General features: G+C 44.9%; 1 protein-coding gene across 1 annotated transcript; it reads right to left on the bottom strand.

The window, feature by feature from the left end:
• Positions 1-787: 787 nt before the first annotated feature.
• TEX28 (testis expressed 28) lies at positions 788-21,493 on the bottom strand. Its single transcript, XM_038748286.1, has 4 exons — positions 20,736-21,493; positions 9,532-10,250; positions 4,816-4,951; positions 788-1,781 (listed from the first exon to the last, which is right to left on the bottom strand). Exons 1-4 carry the CDS (start codon positions 21,180-21,182, stop codon positions 1,461-1,463), a joined length of 1,623 nt encoding a protein of 540 aa, XP_038604214.1. The 5' UTR covers positions 21,183-21,493; the 3' UTR covers positions 788-1,460.
• Positions 21,494-21,791: the final 298 nt, after the last annotated feature.

Raw genomic sequence — 21,791 nt, forward strand, 5'->3', positions numbered from 1 at the left:
AATCTGAACCCTGAGGTGAGGACCAAAGCCAGAAGAAAGGCCAGGCTTCGAACTCCATGCTTCTGGCCAAGGTTCTCTGGCAAGCGGTAGAGCTGGCTACCTCTGATGCAGTGAAATGATGTCCCACTGAGGAATTAGGGATTAGACTAAAACTAGCCACTTTGGTAGAGTAGCGTTTGATACTGGGTAATTGTGAATTGTAATGATGTTTGAGGAGCCCTCGATTGGTAAATAGGTAGCGAGGAGCACAGTAGGGGAACACTAAGATGCTGGTTGCAAATAGCAATAGACATTTCTCTAACTTCTGTACAAGGTGTGTTAACAGGAATGTTTTCCAGAGGGGCCAAACTCAAAACCATCCTTTAAGTAAGGCCACACTCTTTCTCTGGGCCCTGAGGAATCTCTTCTTACGGCTTTCATTCCTCCTTCCCTAAGGCGTTGAGGGTTAGCCAGTGCAGGCTGCCCTGCCCTGTCCTTCCCACTCATCTCCACCCATCAGAGCTAATTCCAGAGCCAGAAAAGTTGCCTTAATCTTCCGGCATCTGGAGAACTGCCTGGTGGAACGACAATGGCAGACTGCGCAGGGGAAGGTGACTTTTTCTATTTTCTAGTTTCAGGGAGGGTGGGAGGGGGTAGTGTGGGTGAATGAATCTGCTACGAGAGATAGGTAGATTCCATAGTTAACCTCCCCTGCGGGAGAGGGCTACCTCTCCCATTCCCCTCAGGCTTAAACCAGGTTGTAACCTGGGCCCAGGGCAGAATCTGAAAGGAGAGATCAGCATTCCTAGAGCTATCTCTGCTATCTCTTTTGTGCCCCCCTAGTCTAGCTGCTGCTTCCAGATTCTTCCTCAGACTGAGGGGGAAGGCAAGAAAACAGAACAGGGGCTAGGGAGGGATGACGCTCCCACCGGCTTAATGGCCACTGCCTTCTAGGATCAGTATTGATCCCCACGATGAGAAGTCTGGGCCTTCTGAGAGTCCCAGGTCAGCTGGCTCTTCCCTCTCTGGGGACAGCAAGAGGGAGTCTTCCCCAAGGCCCACCTGACAGGACTCTTCTTTCTTCAGTTGGCACAGTGTCTGCCCAGGCCAGCCTGACTTGTTGAAGGTGGGAACATCCCGAGGGAGCAGCCTTCCTCCCCTTTTAATATACAAACACTCTGGCAGGCAACACGTTGGTCTCTTTCTCGCCCTGAGTGGCGGATCGTCATTTAACGTAGGAGGGAAACCCCCGCCAGGAGGAATGATTGGTAAGACATTTGTCGGGTGGGTTGGTGGTATTTGGAAACCTCACTGGCAAAGAAATGACCAAGAGGAGCAGAGACGGGGCAACCTCGGTGGGGGGGGCCGCAGAAGTTCCCTGTTGTACCGAAACAAAGACGGGGCTACCAGGGACGATCCCTTGCTGAGCTTCATCCTCCTGGTCCTTTAACATTCAAATTGGGAGCCCGTGACTCCTTACATTACCCTTTCCACCTGGAGGAAAGCCAAGCATGCCAGTCAGTGTTTGATCTGGCTTGCCATTTCTGCCAGGCGACTGCTCCCAGGCTAATCACCATGAAGATGGCTAAAATACGCGGAGGGCTCCTGATCAGAGACAAGGGGCAGCTGGACACGCTAGTGACGCAGACCAGGAGGATGTTGGTCAAAGTGACGAGTAGATTCATGAACTTGTCCAGGAACACCTGGGCCTGGTTTTTGCGTTTCTCCACCATCTCCAGCTGCGCTGTTTGCTGCAGAGCCTCTAGTTTGGAAATGCGTGTCTGAAAGCTTTCCATCACTTCCTGAGGATGAGACACACACACAGACACACACACACTTTTGTCAGAAAGCTGTGTTCATGTTGAGGTGATGCGATTATATTTCAAATGCAAATCTAGAGAAAAGGAGTCCACATGATTAAGTGGAAGGAGAAAGTGGGCATATTCCCAAAGATTGATACAGGAAGTCTTTTTTTTTTTTTTTTGATGACCTGTATCAGGCACTGTACTAAGCACTGGGGTAGAGATAAACTAATCAGGTTGGATACAGCCGCTGTTCCACATAGGGCTCTCAGTCTTAAGCATCTTCCAAAAAGGCAGTCTATGAAGCTACAAAGATTAGGTTACAGATGAGCCAGGGCTTCCTAAGTGTGATTTAAACACTGAAACAGGCCATACCAAGGGAAGCTGTGAATACCACTTAAGGAAACCTTTAAAAATAAAGTGGTTTAACTATCTCTGCTGGTTTCTTAGACAAGTCAGCTGCCTGGAGGCGGGGAATGGAATCAGGATACAAAGGTCCCCATCCAGGATCCATGGGATCGATGAAATGAATGGGCCAAGTCTTGAGACCTGTCCACCGGCTCAAACTTAGAAAGAAATGAGACTCTGAGTAATAAAACTTCTACTGAAAATAAAACTTGTAAGAATGGAGCTCAGCACTTACTGGGATTATGGGAACTCACAGCTGTCAAATCCCATGTGACTGTGACATTGTTCTTGTGTGGCAAGAACATGTCAAAATTTCTGTTGGCTGATAGCTTTTTTTTTAACATCTGCAAGGCTGATTAATCCATACCTTCTTCCTCAAAGCAAGAGCACTGCCCCCCAAAACTCCACACTGCTGGGGCATAGGGTTCATGGAGTTCACTCCTTTTTTTAAAGTTTTCCAGAGACTGTGTTTCCACAGTCTCCCTTTTAATAGCTCTTCCAGTTAGGATGTTTCTCATTTCTATCCTTAATCCCTCTATCTGCAGCTCAAGTGCAGTTAATAATAATGATGGTATGTGTTAAGTGCTTTCTATGTGCCAGGCACTGTAATAATAATAATAATAATAATAATGATGGCATTTGTTAAGCACTTACTAGCACTGTACTAAGTGCAGAGGTGGATACAGGCAAATCAAATTGGACACAGTCCCTGTCCCATGTGGGGCTCACAGTCTCAACCCCCATTTTACAGATGAGGTAACTGAGACACAGAGAAATGACTCACCCAAGGTCACACAGCAAACAAGTGGTGGAGCCAGAATTAGACCCCACGACCTTCTAACTCCCAGGACCATGCTCTACCCACTAAGCCATGCTGCTTCTCTGCTCATTTAATCATATTTATTGAGCGCTTACTGTGTGCAGAGCACTGTACTAAGTGCTTGGGAAGTACAAGTTGGCAACATATAGAGATGGTCCCTACAACATATAGAGATGGTCCCCTATCCAACAATGGGCTCACAGTCTTAGGTTATCACTGGAACAACAAGGAACAGTTGATTGTACTCCTTGTACACTCCCAAATCTGTTTCCCCACCCTCTACTCCCCTCATCCAGTGACTTTTTTAGTTTATCTCATTTTTGCTGGTGTGACTGGTCCCTTCCCTGACTTACCACCCTGCTTCTGGTGTGGCCAAAGTTTCAGGAAAAGGCCAGGCAGGACCAGAGAGGATAGCAGGGGTCTCCTCCCCCATCCCACCTAACCCAGTCCTCCAGGCTTTGGCAGTGCCAGAAGTGAGGGGAGGAACCAGCCCTGATGACCAAACTATCAATAAATTTGTAATACTGTGTGTGTGTGTGCTCTGCACACAGTAAGCTCTCAATAAATATGATTGAATGAATAAATGAATGTGTGCCGGGGTGCGGTGGGGAGACTTTGGAAATGGGGTTTTTGGGAGCTGCAGGGAGGGACCAAAAAAAATGAAAAATAAAAATAAACAGGTGTGGGAAGGAGGAAATTTTAAAAACAGGGGTTGGGGCCAGGCTGAAGAGAAATTGAGGGAATTTACCTGTTGCTACCTGGGGATACTAGTAGTGGAGGACTTTTTTTTCTTTTTTTATGGTATTTGATAAATGCTTGATACATACCAGGCACACTAAGCACTGGGACAGATACAAGATAATCAGGTTGGAAACAGTCCAGGTCCACATGGGGCTTATAGTCTGAATCCCCATTTTACAGGTAAGGTAACTGAGGCACAGAGAAGTCAAGTGACTTGCCCAAGATTACCCAGTAGACAAGTGGCAGAGCAGGGATTAGAACCCAGGTCCTTCTGACTCTTAGACCTGTGTTCTATTCACTAGGCCATGCTGCTTCTTTGGCATGCAGAGATACAAGTAGAAATAAAAGTTGCTGTGCTGTCATGAAATCTTATGCATTAATTTTCCCCTTAGTTGGCCAGGAGGTTAAGATGGAGGCTAAGCATAGTGCTCATTGGATCCAGCTAACATTGAATAACAATTGCCTATTGTATGCCTCTTTCTACTTTTAAAAAAGGAATAAGAGCAGAGGAACTGAGAGAATCAACCTGTAGAGTGGCTCAGTGGAGTCAGAGGTCATGGGTTCAAATCCTGACTCCGCCAATTGTCAGCTGTGTGACTTTGGGAAGTCACTTAACTTCTCTGGGCCTCAATTACTTCATCTGTAAAATGAGGATTAAGACTGTGAGCCCCATATGGGACAACCTGATCACCATGTAACCTCCCCAGTGCTTAGAACAGTGCTTTGCACATAGTAAGCGCTTAATAAATGCCATCATATTATTATTTGCACATAGTAAGCACTTAATAAATGCCATCATTATTATTATCATTATTATTAATAGCACATAAATCCAAAGGCCAGATAGCACAGTGTCTACTCCTCTATGCTCTGCCTCTAGAATTAACTAGGTCAACTCACAAATAAGCTTGACCTTTACCCTGGAGCCTATAGGTGTAATGGTTTCCTCTCCAGATGTCTTGGGCCAACTTGGTTACCATAGCCTGATCCACTGGAGATCACATTTTCTGCATTCCTCCCAGTTGCCGCAAAGTAGCCCTCCCTTCCACCCCTCAAGAGTCTCACCCATATTTCTTTTGCTTTCTCGTAGGACTGGTAAACCATTTTCTCTTCAGTGCTAGCCAGGTCCTGCTTGAGGCATAAGATCTCATCCAAGTGTACCTGCATATGGTCATTCACCTGATCTTCTATTAACCTGTGTCTTGGGAGCAAAAGAGAAAAGGACGGCTCTCAATCGATGGTATTTACTAAGCACTGTGTGCAGAGCACTATATTAAGTGCTTGGGAGAGTACGACATAGACTTGGTAGACGTATTTCCTGCCCAAAATGTGCTTACAGTCGAGAGTCAGAGAAGAGATCTCCTTGTCATAATAACTTCTCTCCTCTTCACAAATGCAGTTCAAACTCTCTCTCTTCCACAAAACCTTTCTAGACCAAGTAAGTGTGAATTCAAATTAGGTCCAACTCAACCAGTATTCTTTACCCACTATATACATGATGATGATGATGAGAGTGGCATTTGTTAAGCACTTACTATGTGCATATTTTGTTAGTATGTTTGGTTTTGTTCTCTGTCTCCCCCTTTTAGACTGTGAGCCCACTGTTGGGTAGGGACTGTCTCTATATGTTGCCAACTTGTACTTCCCAAGCGCTTAGTACAGTGCTCTGCACACAGTAAGCGCTCAATAAATACGATTGATGATGATGATGATGCAAAAGCACTGTTCTAAGCGCTGGGGTGGATACAAGGTGATCAGGTTGTCCCACGTGGGGCTCACAGTCTTAATCCCCACTTTACAATGAGGTAACTGAGGCACAGAGAGGTTAAGCGACTTGCCCAAAGTCACCCAGCTGACAAATGGCAGAGCCGGGATTAGAACCCATGAACTCTGACTCCCAAGCCCGGGCTCTTTTCACTGAGCCACACTGCTTCCCACGCACTTCTGTAATTAACTGTTCAGTAAAATCCCACAGAGCACCAGTTGCATTTATGGAAAGCAATCTTGTGAAATCACTTTTGAATGGGAAAATATTTTAAAGTCTCAAAATTGCTGATTTTCTCATTTTAAAAAATGATTTTTTATTTAATTGGCAATGGACTGACATTTCAGTACAAACAAATATGAGGGTGAGGAGAAGTTGGAAGCATCTCGTTGCTATTTCTCTCCAAATTTCAATCTCCTACTCTTGTTTCCTTCAATCTCAACTCCCGAAGAGTGTTCTCTCCCCAAGCCTTAATCTTGGGGTGTGGTCATTCATTCATTCAATATTTATTGAGCGCTTACTGTGTGCAGAGCACTGTACTAAGCACTTGGGACGTACAAGTTGGCAACATATAGAGACGGTCCCTACCCAACAGTGGGCTCACAGTCATCACAATCAATGGTATTGACTGTTTACTGTGTGCAGAGCACTGTACCAATTACTCGGGATAGTAAAAATAATAATTGTAGTACTTATTAAATACTTACTGTGTGCCAGGCACCGTACTAAGCGCTGGGATAGATACAAGATAATCAGGTTAGACACAGTCCCTGTCCCACATGGAGCTCACAGCCATTTTACAGATGAGTAAACTGAGGCCAAGAGGGATGAAATGACTTGCCCAAGGTCACAGAGCATACAAGTAATGAAGCCAGGATTGGAACCCAGGACTTCTGATTCCCAGGCCCATACTCTTTCGAGGGGCTCACTCGTCTTATGCTGTTGAGTCATCTCCAACCCAAAGTAACTCCATGGACACATCTCTCCCGGAACACCCCACCTCCATCTACAATTGTTCTGGTAGTGCGTCTATAGAGTTTTCTTGGTAAAAATACCGAAGTGCCTTCTTCTGCGCGATCAACTTGAGTCTCCACCCTTGACTCTCTCCCCTGCTGCTGTTGCCCAGCACAGGTGAGTTTGGACTTGTAGCAGATTGCCTGCCACTCGCTAGCCACCGTCCAAGTTGGAATGGCTTGACACTCCTTCCCGTAGCTGAAACTGGTAGAGTACTGGAAAACTCCCCGGGTGCGATCCAGAGCCGGGATTAGGCTCACTGCTTCTCAATATAACAAGAGTTGATAGACCTGTTTCCTGCCCACAGTCTAGCAGACTTGAAATGAGTCACGTTTTGGAGACCATGTTTGTCGTTGCGCTAGATGGAGTTTTACTGAATATTTTCATTTGTTGGTCTTTACCTAGAGGGTAAGCTCAGTTTGGGCAGGAATTAAGACTTCCTCTCCCTCTCCACTGCCGGAGTGCCTAATTCAGTGCCATTCATCCTGTGGAGACTGGTTACTGAGAAGGAGAAAGGAGGGGAGAAAAACCCCAACTTCATTCTAAGACCCTTCCAGCCTTCACCCCACTGTATCTGTATTTACGGCTCCTGACTTCTCCTCTCTGCTGTGATCTCCATACAAGTCTCAACTTCAGGATGCCCAATAGAAAGCTGAAGCAAGTCTGGGTACCTGATCACTTTACGCTTAGGACTTTAGGAGGCATTGAAAAGTGTGATTTCAAAGTCCTGGCTTCAGTCCTCTCCGCTGATACTTTCATTCCCTTATAAATACAGGCCAACAGGAATACAAATGGTGTATTTTCAAGGTCGCAATGGGTTGGGTGAACCTGGATTATCTAGCTGAAGAACCATAAAACATATTTACATCATCGTTGGTATTTTCAGAGCCCCCATATTGTGCTGAATGCCATGGGGCAGAATAACAATAACTTCGATTTTGTTCCAACTTTTCATTTTGAGTATGTGGACATCAAAGGGGCTTGGATTTGCAGAGTGGGAGGGAGGGGGAAGGTGGGAACAGGACTGGGAAAGGATAGGCTTCAGAGCACACCAGACCAGAAATTCACCATTTTGGAGCTTTTCAACCCTGATTGGAAACTCTCAAAGTTTGTCTCCCTACAATAAGTATCACACCATCCTCTGCTCCCACTGAAGAGGAGGTCACACTGGAGAGACTGCTCCACTCCCCACCTGCCTTTGCCTTTAGCTGCTTTTGAAGCAATGTAAGGAAGTTGCTGGGCAGAGACAGAGGCAGCAAGCTCCAAAGAATCATTTCTCAAGCCTGGAATATTCCCAAACATAGATACAGAAGTACACTTTTTAATGTTCTGTATCAGGCACTGTACTAAGCACTGGGATAGATACAAGCTAATCAGATTGGACACAGTCCTTGTCCCACATAGGGCTCACAGTCTTAAACCCCATTCCACAGATGAGGCAAATGAGGCACAAAGAAGCGATTTGCCCAAGGTCATAGCAGACAAGTGGCGGAACTGGGATTAGAAGCCAAGTCCTTCTGATTCCCAGGTCTGTGCTCTATCTACCAGGCCACCCCGCTTTTCTTTTCAGGACCCAGTGGGAAAGGGCCCAAGGGTGCTGAGTACTTTTATAGTGGCAGGAGAGGGTCCGGACGTTCTCCCGATTGAGGCTCAACTGCACCTGAACAGGGTCAAATGAGGAACCAATGACAGATTCCCCTCCTCCAGAAGACCAGGCTGTTCAGTTGACCTTTCTGAATTTTCCCTTCTAAAAGAGAAACCACCTCCAAAATGCTTGTCCCTCCCCACTCCATCAAGTGTTCTTTGGAATGGGACACACTGACCTTATCTATATTCCCAAGGCTTAACTGAAAGAGCCAGTTGGTTTACTTGCAACCACCCTAGAATCTGAGATTTTTTTTAATGGTATTTGTTAACTGCCTACTACGCGTCAAGCACCGGGGTTGATACAAGATTACCAGGTTGGACACAGTCTAAACTGGAGGGAGGAGGATTCAATTCCCATTTTACAGATGAGGTAACTGTGGGACAGATAAATTCAGCGACTTGCCCGAGGTCACACAGCAAGCAATCAGCAGAGCTAGGATTAGAACCCAGGTCTTCTGACTTCCAGTCCCACGCTGATGAAATTTGTAGTTACAAATGGATCTGCATTGGATCAGAAAGACACCTGGGGTTTATGGTGCAAATTACTGCCAAGCAGATTCAGGTCTATTAGTTTTTTCAGTAAGCCGATCAATGTTTTCAAACCCAGTTTGGAAATATCAATCCAGTAGTGGTATTTATTGAGCATCAGCCTGTGCACAGAATGCTGTATCAAGTATTTGGGAGCTTAGTTGTTTAGTACAGTGCTCTTCATACAGTGACTGCTCAATAAATACCACTGATGGATGGAGAAAACACTAGGGTAGGTAGGCTTGACTCCTGCCCTCAAGGATTTTACAGTCTAGTAGGGGAGACAGGCTTTAAAATAAATTAGAGGTAAGGGAAACAGGAGAGTAAAAGGATAAGTCCATGAGAACTGTGGCAGGGAAGAAGAGGGGAGTATCAGAGTACTTAGGGGGTAGATCTAAGTGCATATGTGTCGCAGTCAGGAGAGATAGTAGGTTGTTGCCAACTTGTACTTCCCAAGCGCTTAGTACAGTGCTCTGCACACAGTAAGCACTCAATACGATTGGTTGATTGATTGATTGGGGAAAGGATTATAGAAGAATAGATGTAAGCTCATTGTGGGCAGGGAACTTGTCTACCTATTTGGTTGCACTGTAATAATAATAATAATGGTATTTGTTAAGCGCTTACTATGTGCAAAGCACTGTTCTAAACACTGGACTGTACTCTCCCAAGCCCTTAGTACAGTGTCCAGCACACAGTAACGTACTCAATAAATACTTTTGATTGATAGACGCAACATTTGCCAGTGTAGATGCCAAAAGAATGAATGCCTGAATACATCTATAGCCTAGAACTCAGAAAGGCAGGGCAGAGAGGGGATTCCTTACCTGCATTTTTCTTCTTGTAGGCACTCCACTATCTGTTCCAATTCAGACAGGTACTTTACCTTTAGATTCTGGAAATCTGTTTCCAAGCTAGAATGGAACATTTTTATGACTTCCAGCTGTTCATTCATTTTCTGGATGGTCAAGTTATCCTGTCTGTTCAAGCTGCCCGTCTTGGAAGTCTGGTCCTGGTGGGAACCAGAAGAGTCATCCTCCTGTGAGGTGCACGTGACGTTGGCTGGCGGGGGTCCCGTCTCCTCAGGCTCGGGGTACTCGCACCGTAAAACGTTCTCAACGGACTGCTCGGTTTCTGGAAAGGAAGCATCCGTGTATAGAGCCGAGCTCCTGGGCTTGACGGCCAGCTCCAGCTCCTGGAGTTGCCGGTAGGTCTGCTGGAGTTTGCGTTCTATCTGGCCGATGGTAGCAGAGGAGCGTTGGTTCACTTTCTCAAAGGCCTGCCTGATGAGAGGCGCCTGATGCCGATCCGCTTTGGAAACCAGTTTGAGGTAGCCCACCGTGTTCTCATCCCGGCTAGCTTTTTCCACCTTCAGCTGCTCCGACAGATACAAGATCCTGTGTTTGATGGTGTCCTGAAGGATGCGGTTGAGCTCCGCACTGGCGCTGTGCTGGCGGATGCCGGGGGCCTCCGTCCCGGATGACCGCGGAACGAGTGAAGGGTCATCAGGAGGCAGGCCTGGGCTGGGACTCTTCATGGGTTTTGCCTACAAAGGTGGAGAAAAAGAAGTCAGAGAACAGCATCCCTTTGTGCGGCTTCAAAGCTGCCTCCACACAATCAATCCATGGTACTTATTGAGTGCTTACTGTACTAAGTGCATGGGAAAGTATGATAGTCGTTCGAAAAAATTTAATATTCATTCAACAGTATTTATTGAGCACTTACTGCATGCAGAGCACTGTATTAAGTCCTTGGGAGAGTACACCATAACAATAGACATATTCCTTGCACACAATGAGCTTACAGTCTAGAGGGGAAGACAGACGTTAATATAAACGAATGACATGTGTTCATAAGTGCTGTGGGGCTGTGAGGGAAGATGAACAAAGGAAGCAGGTCAGGGTGAGGCAGAAGGGAAGGGGAGAAGAGGAAAGGAGGGCTTAGTCAGGGAAGGCCTCTTGGAGGAGATGAGCCTTCAATAGGCTTTGAAGGAGGGGAGATTAACAGACATAATGATATAACAGAGTTGGTAGACAGGTTCACTGCCCACAACCCGTTTACAGTCTAGTGGACTGTAGACTGTAAGCTCTTGAGTCTTAAGAGAAGCAGCGTGGCTCAGTGGAAAGTGCTCAGGCTTTGGAGTCAGAGGTCATGGGTTCAAATCCTGGTTCCACCAGTTGTCAGCTGTGTGACTGTGGGCAAGTCACTTCACTTCTCTGGGCCTCAGTTACCTCATCTGTAAAATGGGGATTAAGACTGTGAGCCCCCCCCATGGGACAACCTGATCAACTTGTAACCTCCCCAGCGCTTAGTACAGTGCTTTGCACATAGCAAGCACTTAATAAATGTCATTATTATTATTATTACTCTGTTCCTCAGCGCAGCTTTCCAAAGGGATATTGAGGAGACCCTCTGTGACTAACTCTCTGATGGCTCCTCCTGTTCGTCATGAGTAAACCCATAAGCTCTCTGTGGACAGGGATCAAATCAGTCAATTGTATTTATTGAGCACTCACTGTGTGAAGAGCACAATACTAAGCATTCATTCAATCATATTTATTGAGCGCTTACTGTGTGCTGCAGTAGATAAACAGAGTTGGTAGACCTGTTCCCTGCCTACGAGGAGCCTAAAGTCTAGAGAGGGAGAACTGGCATTAATACAAATTACCATTATATAAAACAATCAACTTTGTGCCCTACCCATAGTAAGTGTTCAATAAATTCCATTGACTGATCTCTTGGGCTCTTCTAAGGGTCAGGCTGTTCCAACATCCAGTGACGGAAACAATTTTAAATAAAAAGGACAGGATTTCTTGGCTTTGCAGATAAAATCTTCCTTGGTGGATTGCCCTGCTGTTGGTCCAGTGGAGGGAGCACTGTTCTGGGACTTAGTTGTATTTATTGAGTGCTTTCTGTGTAGAGAACACTGTACTAAGCACTTGGGAGAGTACACTATAACAAAGTTGGTAGACATTTTCCCTGCCCACAGCGAACTCCATCAGTGGTGAAGGTTTCTGTTCAAAAAGCCACCCAGGGTGCTCCGGAAGTCCTGACAAAAAGCATGTGGCAAAGTATGTGTATATTAATAACAATAATAATAATAATGGCATTTGTTAAGCGCTTACTACATGCAGAGCACTGTTCTAAGCGCTGGGGGGGGGGATACAATGTGATCAAGTTGTCCCACGTAGGGCTCACAGTCTTAATCCCCATTTTTACAGATGAGGTAACTGAGGCTCAGAGAAGTTAAGTGACTTGCCCAAGGTCACACAGCAGACTTGTGGTGGAGCCGGGATCGAACCCACAACCTCTGACTCCAAAGCCCGGGCTTTTTCCACTGAGCCACGCTGCTTCTCTTTCTCCCACTCTAGACTGTAAGCCTGTTGTGGGCAAAGAATCTGTCTGTTATATTGTTCTCTCCCAAGCGCTTCATACAGTGCTCTGCGCACAGTAAGCACTTTCTTTGTGCTGAGCACTGTACTAAGCTCTGGGGTACATACAAGATCATCAGGTCGGACACAGTCCCTATCCCACATAGGGCTCACAATCTAAGTAGAAGGGACAAGGATTTAATCCCAACTTTAAGGATGAGGAAACTGAGCCCCGGAGAAGTGAAGTGACTTCCCCAAGGTCACACAGCAGACAAGTGGTGGAGGTGGGATTAGAGCTGAGGCCGGTGCCCTTTCCACTAGGCCATACTCTTTCTGTGAGTATTTCATTATGTCTTGACCCGCTTTCCACCTACTTGCTCCTTGCATTCCACTCCCCTGCCAGAACATGAATGGAAGAAAGGCTGAATAGCACCACGCAAACAATTCCACGGCTGCAACAGATTCCTCAGTCGCGAGGTCTCGAAACAACCGGTATTTCTGAAGTGAGTATGTGTCAGTAAGCCGCTACGCAGAAGCAGGTGCAGAGAGTGCTAAACTGAGGAACCTCCAACTAGAGATAAACTCTCAATTCCCCGCTGCTTTGGTGTGGGATTCATTTAGGAGAAGCAGCGTGGCTCAGAGGAAAGAGCTTTGGAGTCAGAGGTCAGGGGTTCAAATCCCAGCTCCACCAATTGTCAGCTGCGTGACTTTGGGCAAGTCACTTAACTTCTCTGGGCCTCGGTTCCCTCATCTGTAATAATAATAATAATAATGGCATTTGTTAAGCACTATGTGCAAAGCACTGTTCTAAGCGCTGGGGCGGTTACAAGGTGATCAGGTTGTCCCACGGGGGGCTCACAGTCAATCCCCATTTTACAGATGAGGGAACTGAGGCACAGAGGAGTTGTGATTTGCCAAAAGTCACACAGCTGACAAGTGGCAGAGCTAGGATTTGAACCCATGACCTCTGACTCCAAAGCCCGGGCTCTTTCCACTGAGCCACGCTGCTTCTCATCTGTGAAATGGGGATGAAGACTGTGAGCCCCCCGTGGGACAACCTGATCACCTTGTAACCTCCCCAGCACTTAGAACAGTGCTCTGCACATAGTAAGTGCTTAATAAATGCCACCATGATTATTATTATTATTAATATTTTTTTCACTGAAGGAATGTGACTCTTGGGATCCTCTCCTTTCAAGCCTCCCCAAAATTACATCTCCCTGATCATCATCATCAATCGCATTTATTGAGCGCTTACTATGTGCAGAGCACTGTACTAAGTGCTTGGGAAGTACAAATTGGCAATATATAGAGACAGTCCCTACCCAACAGTGGGCTCACAGTCTAAAAGGGGGAGACAGAGAACAAAACCAAACATACTAACAAAATAAAATAAATAGAATAGATATGTACAAGTAAAATAAATAAATAGAGTAATAAATATGTACAAACATATATACATATTCCACTCTCTCACTGGGTACTTTTTGTCCCCTGCCGAGGTGGAGGGAGGGTCTGGAGGGAGTAGACATACATAACCGAGCGACCATCCCTGCTCACAGAATTGAGGATGGCAGGGCAAAGCTAGTGCTGATGTGTGGCTTCCTATCCTGCTCAATGATCTTGCCCCTGCAGCTTTTTGGACAGACCGCTTGGTCTGTCTACTTTCCAGAAGTGCTGCTCCCTAGAGACCCTGTCCCACCTTCATGGCACACACATGTGTGTGTACGTGCATCCCCGCAGGTCCTCACACCTACCTGGGTACCCTACCCACATAAAACAGGAATGGCCACCAAGAGCCAAGTGCTGCCCATCTGTATCGGCAGCAGTCTGCTGGTGGGATTCAGCTGTGTCTCACTGCTCCCACACGCCTCCACCTTCAGCCCTAAATGGTATAGCTAAGGATGATGCAAACTGCTTTGGTGATCTGTAATGCAGGAATTTCAACTAAACTGCAGCAATGGTCTTAGACACCATCATTTAGAATTAGCGAAGTCATCCTGGAAGGTCTTTGGTTCATGTCTCTACCTTCAAATAGGCCTGCACTGAATCCCTCTCAGACAGTGTCTTACCAAAGACTCCCTTAGTATCTCATGGTAGTACTCAAAACCTGTAGCAGAAGCAAACATAATTGCTTGTGTATATATCTATAATTCTATTTATTTATACTGATGCTATTAATACATGTCTACTTGTTTTGTTGTCTGTCTTCCCCCCTTCTAGACTGTGAGCCCTTTGTTGGGTAGGGATTGTCTCTGTTGCCAAATTGTATTTTCTAAGCACTTAGTCCAGTGCTCTGCACACAGTAAGCGCTTCATAAATATGAATGAATGAATGAACATACCCTCTAATGCAACATCTCATTTAAATCCATTTTAGTGTTTTCTAAGTCCATTTTCTCTTGGGGTCTCTTCTCTAGAAAGGAAGAAACCCTGAAAGAAATCTATCATAATACCTCTCTTTGTAGACTTGAAGATTGTCATCCCAGCTTTTTTCTCCAAGTTAACCCAAAGTGCTGTAACATTTCCCTGCACTCCCTCCCTGAGTTCCTTCAAGTAACTGCCCTTGCACTTGGATTTGTACTCTTTATTCACCCACCCTCACATCACTTATGTACAGATCTGTAGTTTATTATAATGTCCATTCATTCAATTGTATTTACTGAGTGCTTACTGTGTGCAGAGCACTGCACTAAACACTTGGAAAGTACAATTCAGAAACAGAGACAGTCCCTACCTAACAACGGGCTCACAGTCTAGAAGGGGGGAGACAGATATCAAAACAAGTAAACAGGAATCAATAGCATCAATATAAATAGAATAGAATTATAGATAGCTCTCCCCATCTAGACTGTAATTTCCTTGTTGGCAGGGACTATATCTACCAACTGTTATATTGTACTCTCCCAAGCATTTAGTACAGTTCTGTGCACACTGTAATCACTCAAATGCATTTGAGTGACTCTCCTTTTCCCCTTTTCCAACTTTTCCTCATTCTCTGAAGTGACTGAAGGTTCTAAGAAGAGCCCAAGCTGGATATGCTAGAATAAGCAGAAGAAGTAGCACGGCTCAGTGAATAGAGCATGAACCTGGGAATCAGAAGAACCTGGATTCTAATGCCGACTCTGCCATGTGTCTGCTGTATGACCTTGGGCAAGTCACTTGACTTCTCTGTGACTCAGTTACTTCATCTTCAGTGGGGATTAAGACTGGGAGCCCCCTGTGGGACATGGGCTGTGTCCAACCTGATTAGCGCGTATCTATCCCAGCGCTTAGTACATAAAAAGCACCTATCAAAGACCATAAAAAAGGAGGAAGCATTTCAAGTCTCTGCATCTGTAGCAGATAAAACTGGCCCAGCCACAGTTTGGCTGGAAGCTCTCAGAGAAAGAGGAGAGCTGGGGAGTAGCTTACCTTCCAGTAGCTCCCTGATGAACCAAACCCTTCCTGCAGCTGCATTCTCAGAGGGCAGCTGACATTTCAGGTAACCCTCAAGCCAGGGACTCCAGCAAAGAAGTCACCAACTCTTCCCTAAAGCTTTTGAAAATTCCAAGAGCCCTAATGTTCCAAGGGGATGGGCACTAAGACTCAACGTCGGTGCCTAGGAGTTTTGCTGGTTCCTCAGTTATCCCTGAGAGAGATTTCTTTCCTCCATCAGTTCCCCAACCGGATTCTCATCATCTTCAGGCTCAGGAATCGGAGGCAAGGGGAGGTTCAAAGAGGCAACAGGGTCAGGACTAGCTAACGGAATAAGTGGTAGCTCAGCTTTTCAGTCTTTTGCTTCTCTTTGAATTCACTGTCCGGGCCTGTGAAAACAGCCTGGCTTCTGTGCTTTCAGTGAGCTTTTGTCTGCGGCTGCTGCCCCTTAGCTGGGGAGGTGGTGGGGTCCTTAATGCTTATCAGCTGCTTTGGTCTACAGGTTAACTCAGAAGAGGATGCCTTGGGAGCAGGAAATGATGCTGAAAGGATAGAGCTGAGTCAAGAAAACTGCTCAGTGAATAGATTCAGGCTAAGAAGAGGGGAAGCTTCATTCTGAGGGATGAAGGGATTTTGATTCTCTTGCCCTGTTCTCGGTTCCTGACACCCTCCCCGTGGAGAACTCAGAGAATTCCCTGTGGTTTTCAAAGGTATCTCCTGGGAAAGAGTAGGTGTATGTGTGGCAGGGGTGTCCATTTCCAAACCTACTCTCGTTTGGGTTAGGCAGGGGCCATTCCTCTTAACTAGGCTGAGGGAGCTGAACCTAAAGAGAGAGTTTTAGCTCCTTCTGGTTATAGAAAGAGAAAGAGCAGGACTGAGCATCAGGTGACCTGGATTCTAATCCCGGCTCTGCCACTTGCCTGCTGTGTGGCCTTAGACAAGCACTTAACAAATACTACTGAAAAAAGAAATCCCTGGAGAGTCAGGACAACTGGAGACCAATCCGTTGCGGCTGAAGCAGAAGTTGGGGTTACAACAGAGCGTTGTGGGGGGCAGGGGTTGTATGGAGAGGGATGCCTCCACTGCTTCTTTGTCTTTCCTCTTCTCTGCTGGGCCTGATTACCTGTAGTTGGCCCAAAGCCTCCATGGAGGCCACACTTGACATGCCTGGTGTGCATCTTTGCACATCCGTCCTTTTTATCCGCACTCAAAAACAAAGCTTTCACTATAACTGTGGGTACCGAACAACACAGTTATTGTTCATTCCATCTGAATGTGTTTTGCTCCTGGGGCATAAAACGTTTGCATATTCCATGCGGCTCGCGGAATATTTGGGTCTTCCGTTTAATCAAAATACTACTTCACGGGAAATTAAGTGTTTTTCCTGTCTATTCCCTCTCTCTCCTTTCATTGTACGAAGACAGCATCCTTCAAACAGATGGGCAAAATTTGATTGAGGTAGATCGAATGAGAAAACATGAAAATACAATAATAGAAATTACATTAACTTGCAAAAAAGATGGTGGGAGGCATCAATCACATCTGGAGAAGCTATCCTGAATTTGAAAGAGGACATTTCTGTTACAATTAATATGATTACTTTGCACTAGCTTTCAGGACCCAAAAGCAACAGTGCATGCAATCAATTAAAAATGACCTTGACACACTTGAACCACTTACAGTGGACAAGAAGATCCACAGACGATTCCTAAAGGCAGACGTGATGATAAGAAATATAATTAAGGCTGATGCTAAATAGAGCTGAAGTGACTTTTGTGAGACACAGGTTGCCAAATTAAATATGATATCAAAACACATTTATAACAGGCTGCCACCAGCAGGTAATGAATACTCAGTGGTAATGCTCAGATAGTACAATAGAAATAATATTTCAACCATGGATTCTTAAATATCAAAGCAATTTAAGCATTAGAAGGAAATTATACAATTTATCATTGTAAATGGGAACGATAGTGCAATTTGCAGATGATAGATTTAGCATTTAGGTTAATTAAAGTTGTATAGAAAAATGAAAATTTTGAAGGTATCAAGAAATAGTTGAAGGCTTAGGCAGGTAGGTACTAGCTTTAACTTAGAGTTTAAGTAAATTGTAATTCTGGTATTACCCATACAAAAAAATATGTTATTATTTTTATAGGGAAGATTAGAAGAGGAACATAATAGATTAAATATGCGAGGACAACAAATAAATTAGACAGATTTGGGAATAAAACACTCATTTAGCACTCTTAGAAGAAGAAAGATAAATTGTTTAGATTATGATTGGATCTCCAAAGAACTGAACAACTACATTAAAAGAGAACATTTTCAAGTTCTAGTAAGAGATTACATTTTTGATCCAACACCAAGGACCTGATATTTTTCCTCATTTAGATGCATTTTTGAGAGTCTAAGCAACACCATTAGAAGAACCTGATAAACATTTACATGTACCTTCGATCCACTATTTGAAAAAATACCATTGTTATAAGGGTACCATAAAAGGTGGAAGGCACAAAAGTGTACATGAATGATGTATTGATTTGTGTATATTGCTAGAGAAATGAGAGGTGGATAGAACAGACACTGATTAAAATAGAGAAACAGAGCATTGACCTGAATAGAACTAAAATGTACAGCTAGATAGAAGAAAATGTTGTAGTCAGTTGGAAAATTGTTGACCGATAGTACAAAAATAGGACTGTGAGCCCACTGTCGGGTAGGGACCGTCTCTATATGTTGCCAACTTGTACTTCCCAAGCGCTTAGTCCAGTGCTCTGCACACAGTAAGCGCTCAATAAATATGATTGAATGAATGGATGAATCAAAGTAGTTTAGAAGTGATTGCAATTAAAATATTTCCTAAGGACTAGATAATAATAATAATAATGATGATGGCATTTATTAAGTGCTTACTATGTGCAAAGCACTGTTCTAAGCGCTGGATATGAGCTCCTCCCTGAGACTGTGAACTCCTTCTGGGCAGGAAACGCATCTACCAACTCTATTATATTGTACTCTCTCAAGTGCTTAGTACAGTGCTCTGCACACAATAAGTGCTTCATAAATACCATGATGGAATGGGCCCCAAAAAACTTGGGCATATTATTATCTCTGTAGAGAAATCCCCTCCACAACTGGTTCAGTAAATCTTCACTAAAAAATTAACATGTGTAGTGATGTTGGGAGGAAGATCCTCAGAAAGATTTTGACAGGTTTTCTTTTTTTTTTGTTTATTTTTTTAAATGGCGTTTGTTAAGTGCTTACTTGCTAAATAGTATTTGTTAAGTGCTGTGGTAGATTAAAAAATCAGCCAGTTTGGACAAGTCTCTGTCCCACATAGGGCTCACAGTCTTAATCCCCATTTTACAGATAAGGTAACAGGCACAGAGAAGTTAAATGACTTCCCCAAGGTCACACAGTAAACAAGTGGTGGACACTAAGATTAGAGCCCATGTCCTCTGCTCCGAGTTCCATGCTCTTTCCATTAGGCCATAAAAGATCATCAACGCTAACTTAAAGACATAGCAACAAAGAGGCCAACATCTCAACAGATGGAAGCAAAACCAGAAGAGGAATAGTACTGGAGAGAGTATATGTCCAGATGGAGAACGGTAAAATATCAATCAATCAATCAATCAATCGTATTTATTGAGCGCTTACTATGTGCAGAGCACTGGACTAAGCGCTTGGGAAGTACAAATTGGCAACACATAGAGACAGTCCCTACCCAACAGTGGGCTCACAGTCTAAAAGGGGGAGACAGAGAACAGAACCAAACATACCAACAAAATAAAATAAATAGGATAGAAATGTACAAGTAAAATAAATAAATAAATAAATAGAGTAAAAATACACATCCAGATCTACGACAATGAGCGAGACATGCTCAGAGAGAACGAAACTCTGCAACTTGTCTTTACATGTAAAAAATGATGTTTCTTTCGTGTGGAAGGTTATTCCTTACAGAAACTGAAATAATTTTACAGAAAAATGGGTGTGGCACGTTTCACGATTTCCCATTCATTATTGCAGGATTCGTCTTGGCATAGGATGAAAAATTTGCCAATGTGGAGCTGGTTTCAGAAATCATCCAGCGAAGACTTTCACAGTGACTAAATAGCAAAGTAGGGGCTGCGGTAAGCTCTGGAGTGGGACTCAGAGCCCTAGGTGGGACAGGGACTGTGTCCAATATGATTTTCTTGTCTCCACCCCAGTGCTTAGTATAGTGTTTAGCACATAGTAAGCACTTAACAAATACCACAATTATTATCACTTTAGACTGTGAGCTCACTGTGGGCAGGGAATGTCACTATTGTATTGTACTTTCCCACGCGCTATAGTACAGTGCTCTGCACACAGTAAGCGCTAAATACAATTGAATGAATGAATGACAGGGAGTGCTGGCAGAGACAGCAAAGAGCAGAAAAACAGACCTTGAGAAGCACGAGTTACTTGACACTTGATAGATCAAATAATGAAAATATTGGTATTTGTAAAGTGCTTATTATATGCCAAGCACTGTACTGAGTGGTGGGGTAGATACAGGCGCCAGATCCGGGATTAGAACTCATGACCTTCCCAGACTGAGCCCCCTCCTTCCTCTCCCCCTCGTCCCACGCTCCATCCCCACCATCTTACCTCCTTCCCTTCCCCACAGCACCTGTATATATGTATATATGGTTGTACATATTTATTACTCTATTTATTTATTTATTTTACTTGTACATATCTATCCTATTTATTTTATTTTGTTAGTATGTTTGGTTTTGTTCTCTGTCTCCCCCTTTTAGACTGTGAGCCCACTGTTGGGTAGGGACTGTCTCTAGATGTTGCCAATTTGTACTTCCCAAGCGCTTAGTACAGTGCTCTGCACATAGTAAGCGCTTAATAAATACGATTGATGATAATGATGATGATGATGGTATTTGTAAAGTGCTTACTATATGCCAAGCACTGTACTGAGTGCTGAGGTAGATACAAGATAATCGGATTGGACCGGTCCCTGTTCCACATAGGGCCTCACAGTCATAATCCCCATTTTGCAGATGAGGTAACTGAGGCACAGAGAAGTGAAGCCACTAGCCCAAGGTCACAAGGCAGACAAGTGGTGGAGCGAGGATTAGAACTCGGGTCCTTCTGACCCCCAGGGCCGTGCTGTGTTTACTAGGTCGTGCTGCTTCTCGCCTAGTGAATGGCTCACATAGTGAATGGACTGACCAACAGAGAAGATACACGACACACCTGGCAGATACCCCCTGGAGCTGGATGGCAACGTGGCCCAGCTCTTACTTCCTTGAGGGAACCTTGCTCTGCTGAAAACGCCAGATGGGGTTTGACGGACTTTCCATGCTGCTTAGCCGGTGGAAACTGCTCTATGCGGACGAGCCAACTCTGTTTCCTTCGGGGCTGCACGGAGACGGAGATGAAAGAATGCAAGGTGGCAGCATTCGATCGCCGGCCCGACTCGGGCTGGTGCGGACGGTGTGCTGACGTCGTCTTCCCCTGCCTCAGCTTGCAGCCGTTGACCTCCCGTAAGCTCCCTCTGGAAGAGGCAGTCCTTCCAAGAGGTAGGCAAGTAGCCTTTTGACGCTCCGTTTGCCAAAAGCAGATCTCTCCGGTCACCTCCTCCGGGGAAGCGCTAAAAGATCCAGAAGGCGGTCGGGCCCATTTCACAGTTCTGGCGAGCATCACCGGAGGGACTCTTGGCTACCAGCTGGCCAGAAGGAAAAGGCCTTTCTGACATCTTTCGCATTGCCATTAGGGCCTAGAGAAAATTCATCTTCACCACACGCCAAGTGGTTTTCTTCTCAGTCTGCCTGGACATCTGCTAGAGAGTCCAGTTCTGAGCACCAAGGGAAAAACGCTGTTTCACTGCAGTAGCTTTGTGACATCACTCATTAATATCACAAGAGAATGCGTGACATCATCTCGCTGGTCTCTTTCCAAAAGCTTTCGTTTCTGGCTTCTTCTCTTTCCATCTTGTAAATAATCTAGGACTTATTTTTAAACCCTTTCAAACCCTTCCAGGCTCAGTAGGAGTTTTTTTTTAATGGAATTCGTTAAGCACTTACTATGTGCCAAGCACTGAACTAACCGCTGTGGTAGATACAAGATAATCACAGTCTTAATACCCATTTTAAAGATGAGGTAATTGAGGCCCAGGAAAGGTAAGTGACTTGCCCAAGGTCACACAGCAGACAAGTGGCAGAGATAGTATTAGGTCATCTTGTCCGAGCACAGAGGACAACTAAATGTCCGGAAAAATTGGTAAAATGGGTGCAACTCACCTGCTTGGGC

The sequence above is a fragment of the Tachyglossus aculeatus genome, chromosome 6, assembly GCF_015852505.1.
Source record: "Tachyglossus aculeatus isolate mTacAcu1 chromosome 6, mTacAcu1.pri, whole genome shotgun sequence".
Classification (NCBI taxonomy): Eukaryota; Metazoa; Chordata; class Mammalia; order Monotremata; family Tachyglossidae; genus Tachyglossus; species Tachyglossus aculeatus.

Bases quoted from the DNA above. Each gene is read 5' to 3' on its own strand.
- TEX28 (XM_038748286.1), bottom strand. From the start codon at position 21,182: ATGCTCGCCAGAACTGTGAAATGGGCCCGACCGCCTTCTGGATCTTTT. The intron at 10,251-20,735 runs GTGTGTCGTGTA...CCACCTTTGTAG, and splicing joins CTCCAGGGGGTATCTGCCAG to GCAAAACCCATGAAGAGTCC. The intron at 1,782-4,815 runs GTGAGACTCTTG...TCTCATCCTCAG, and splicing joins AGAAAGCAAAAGAAATATGG to GAAGTGATGGAAAGCTTTCA.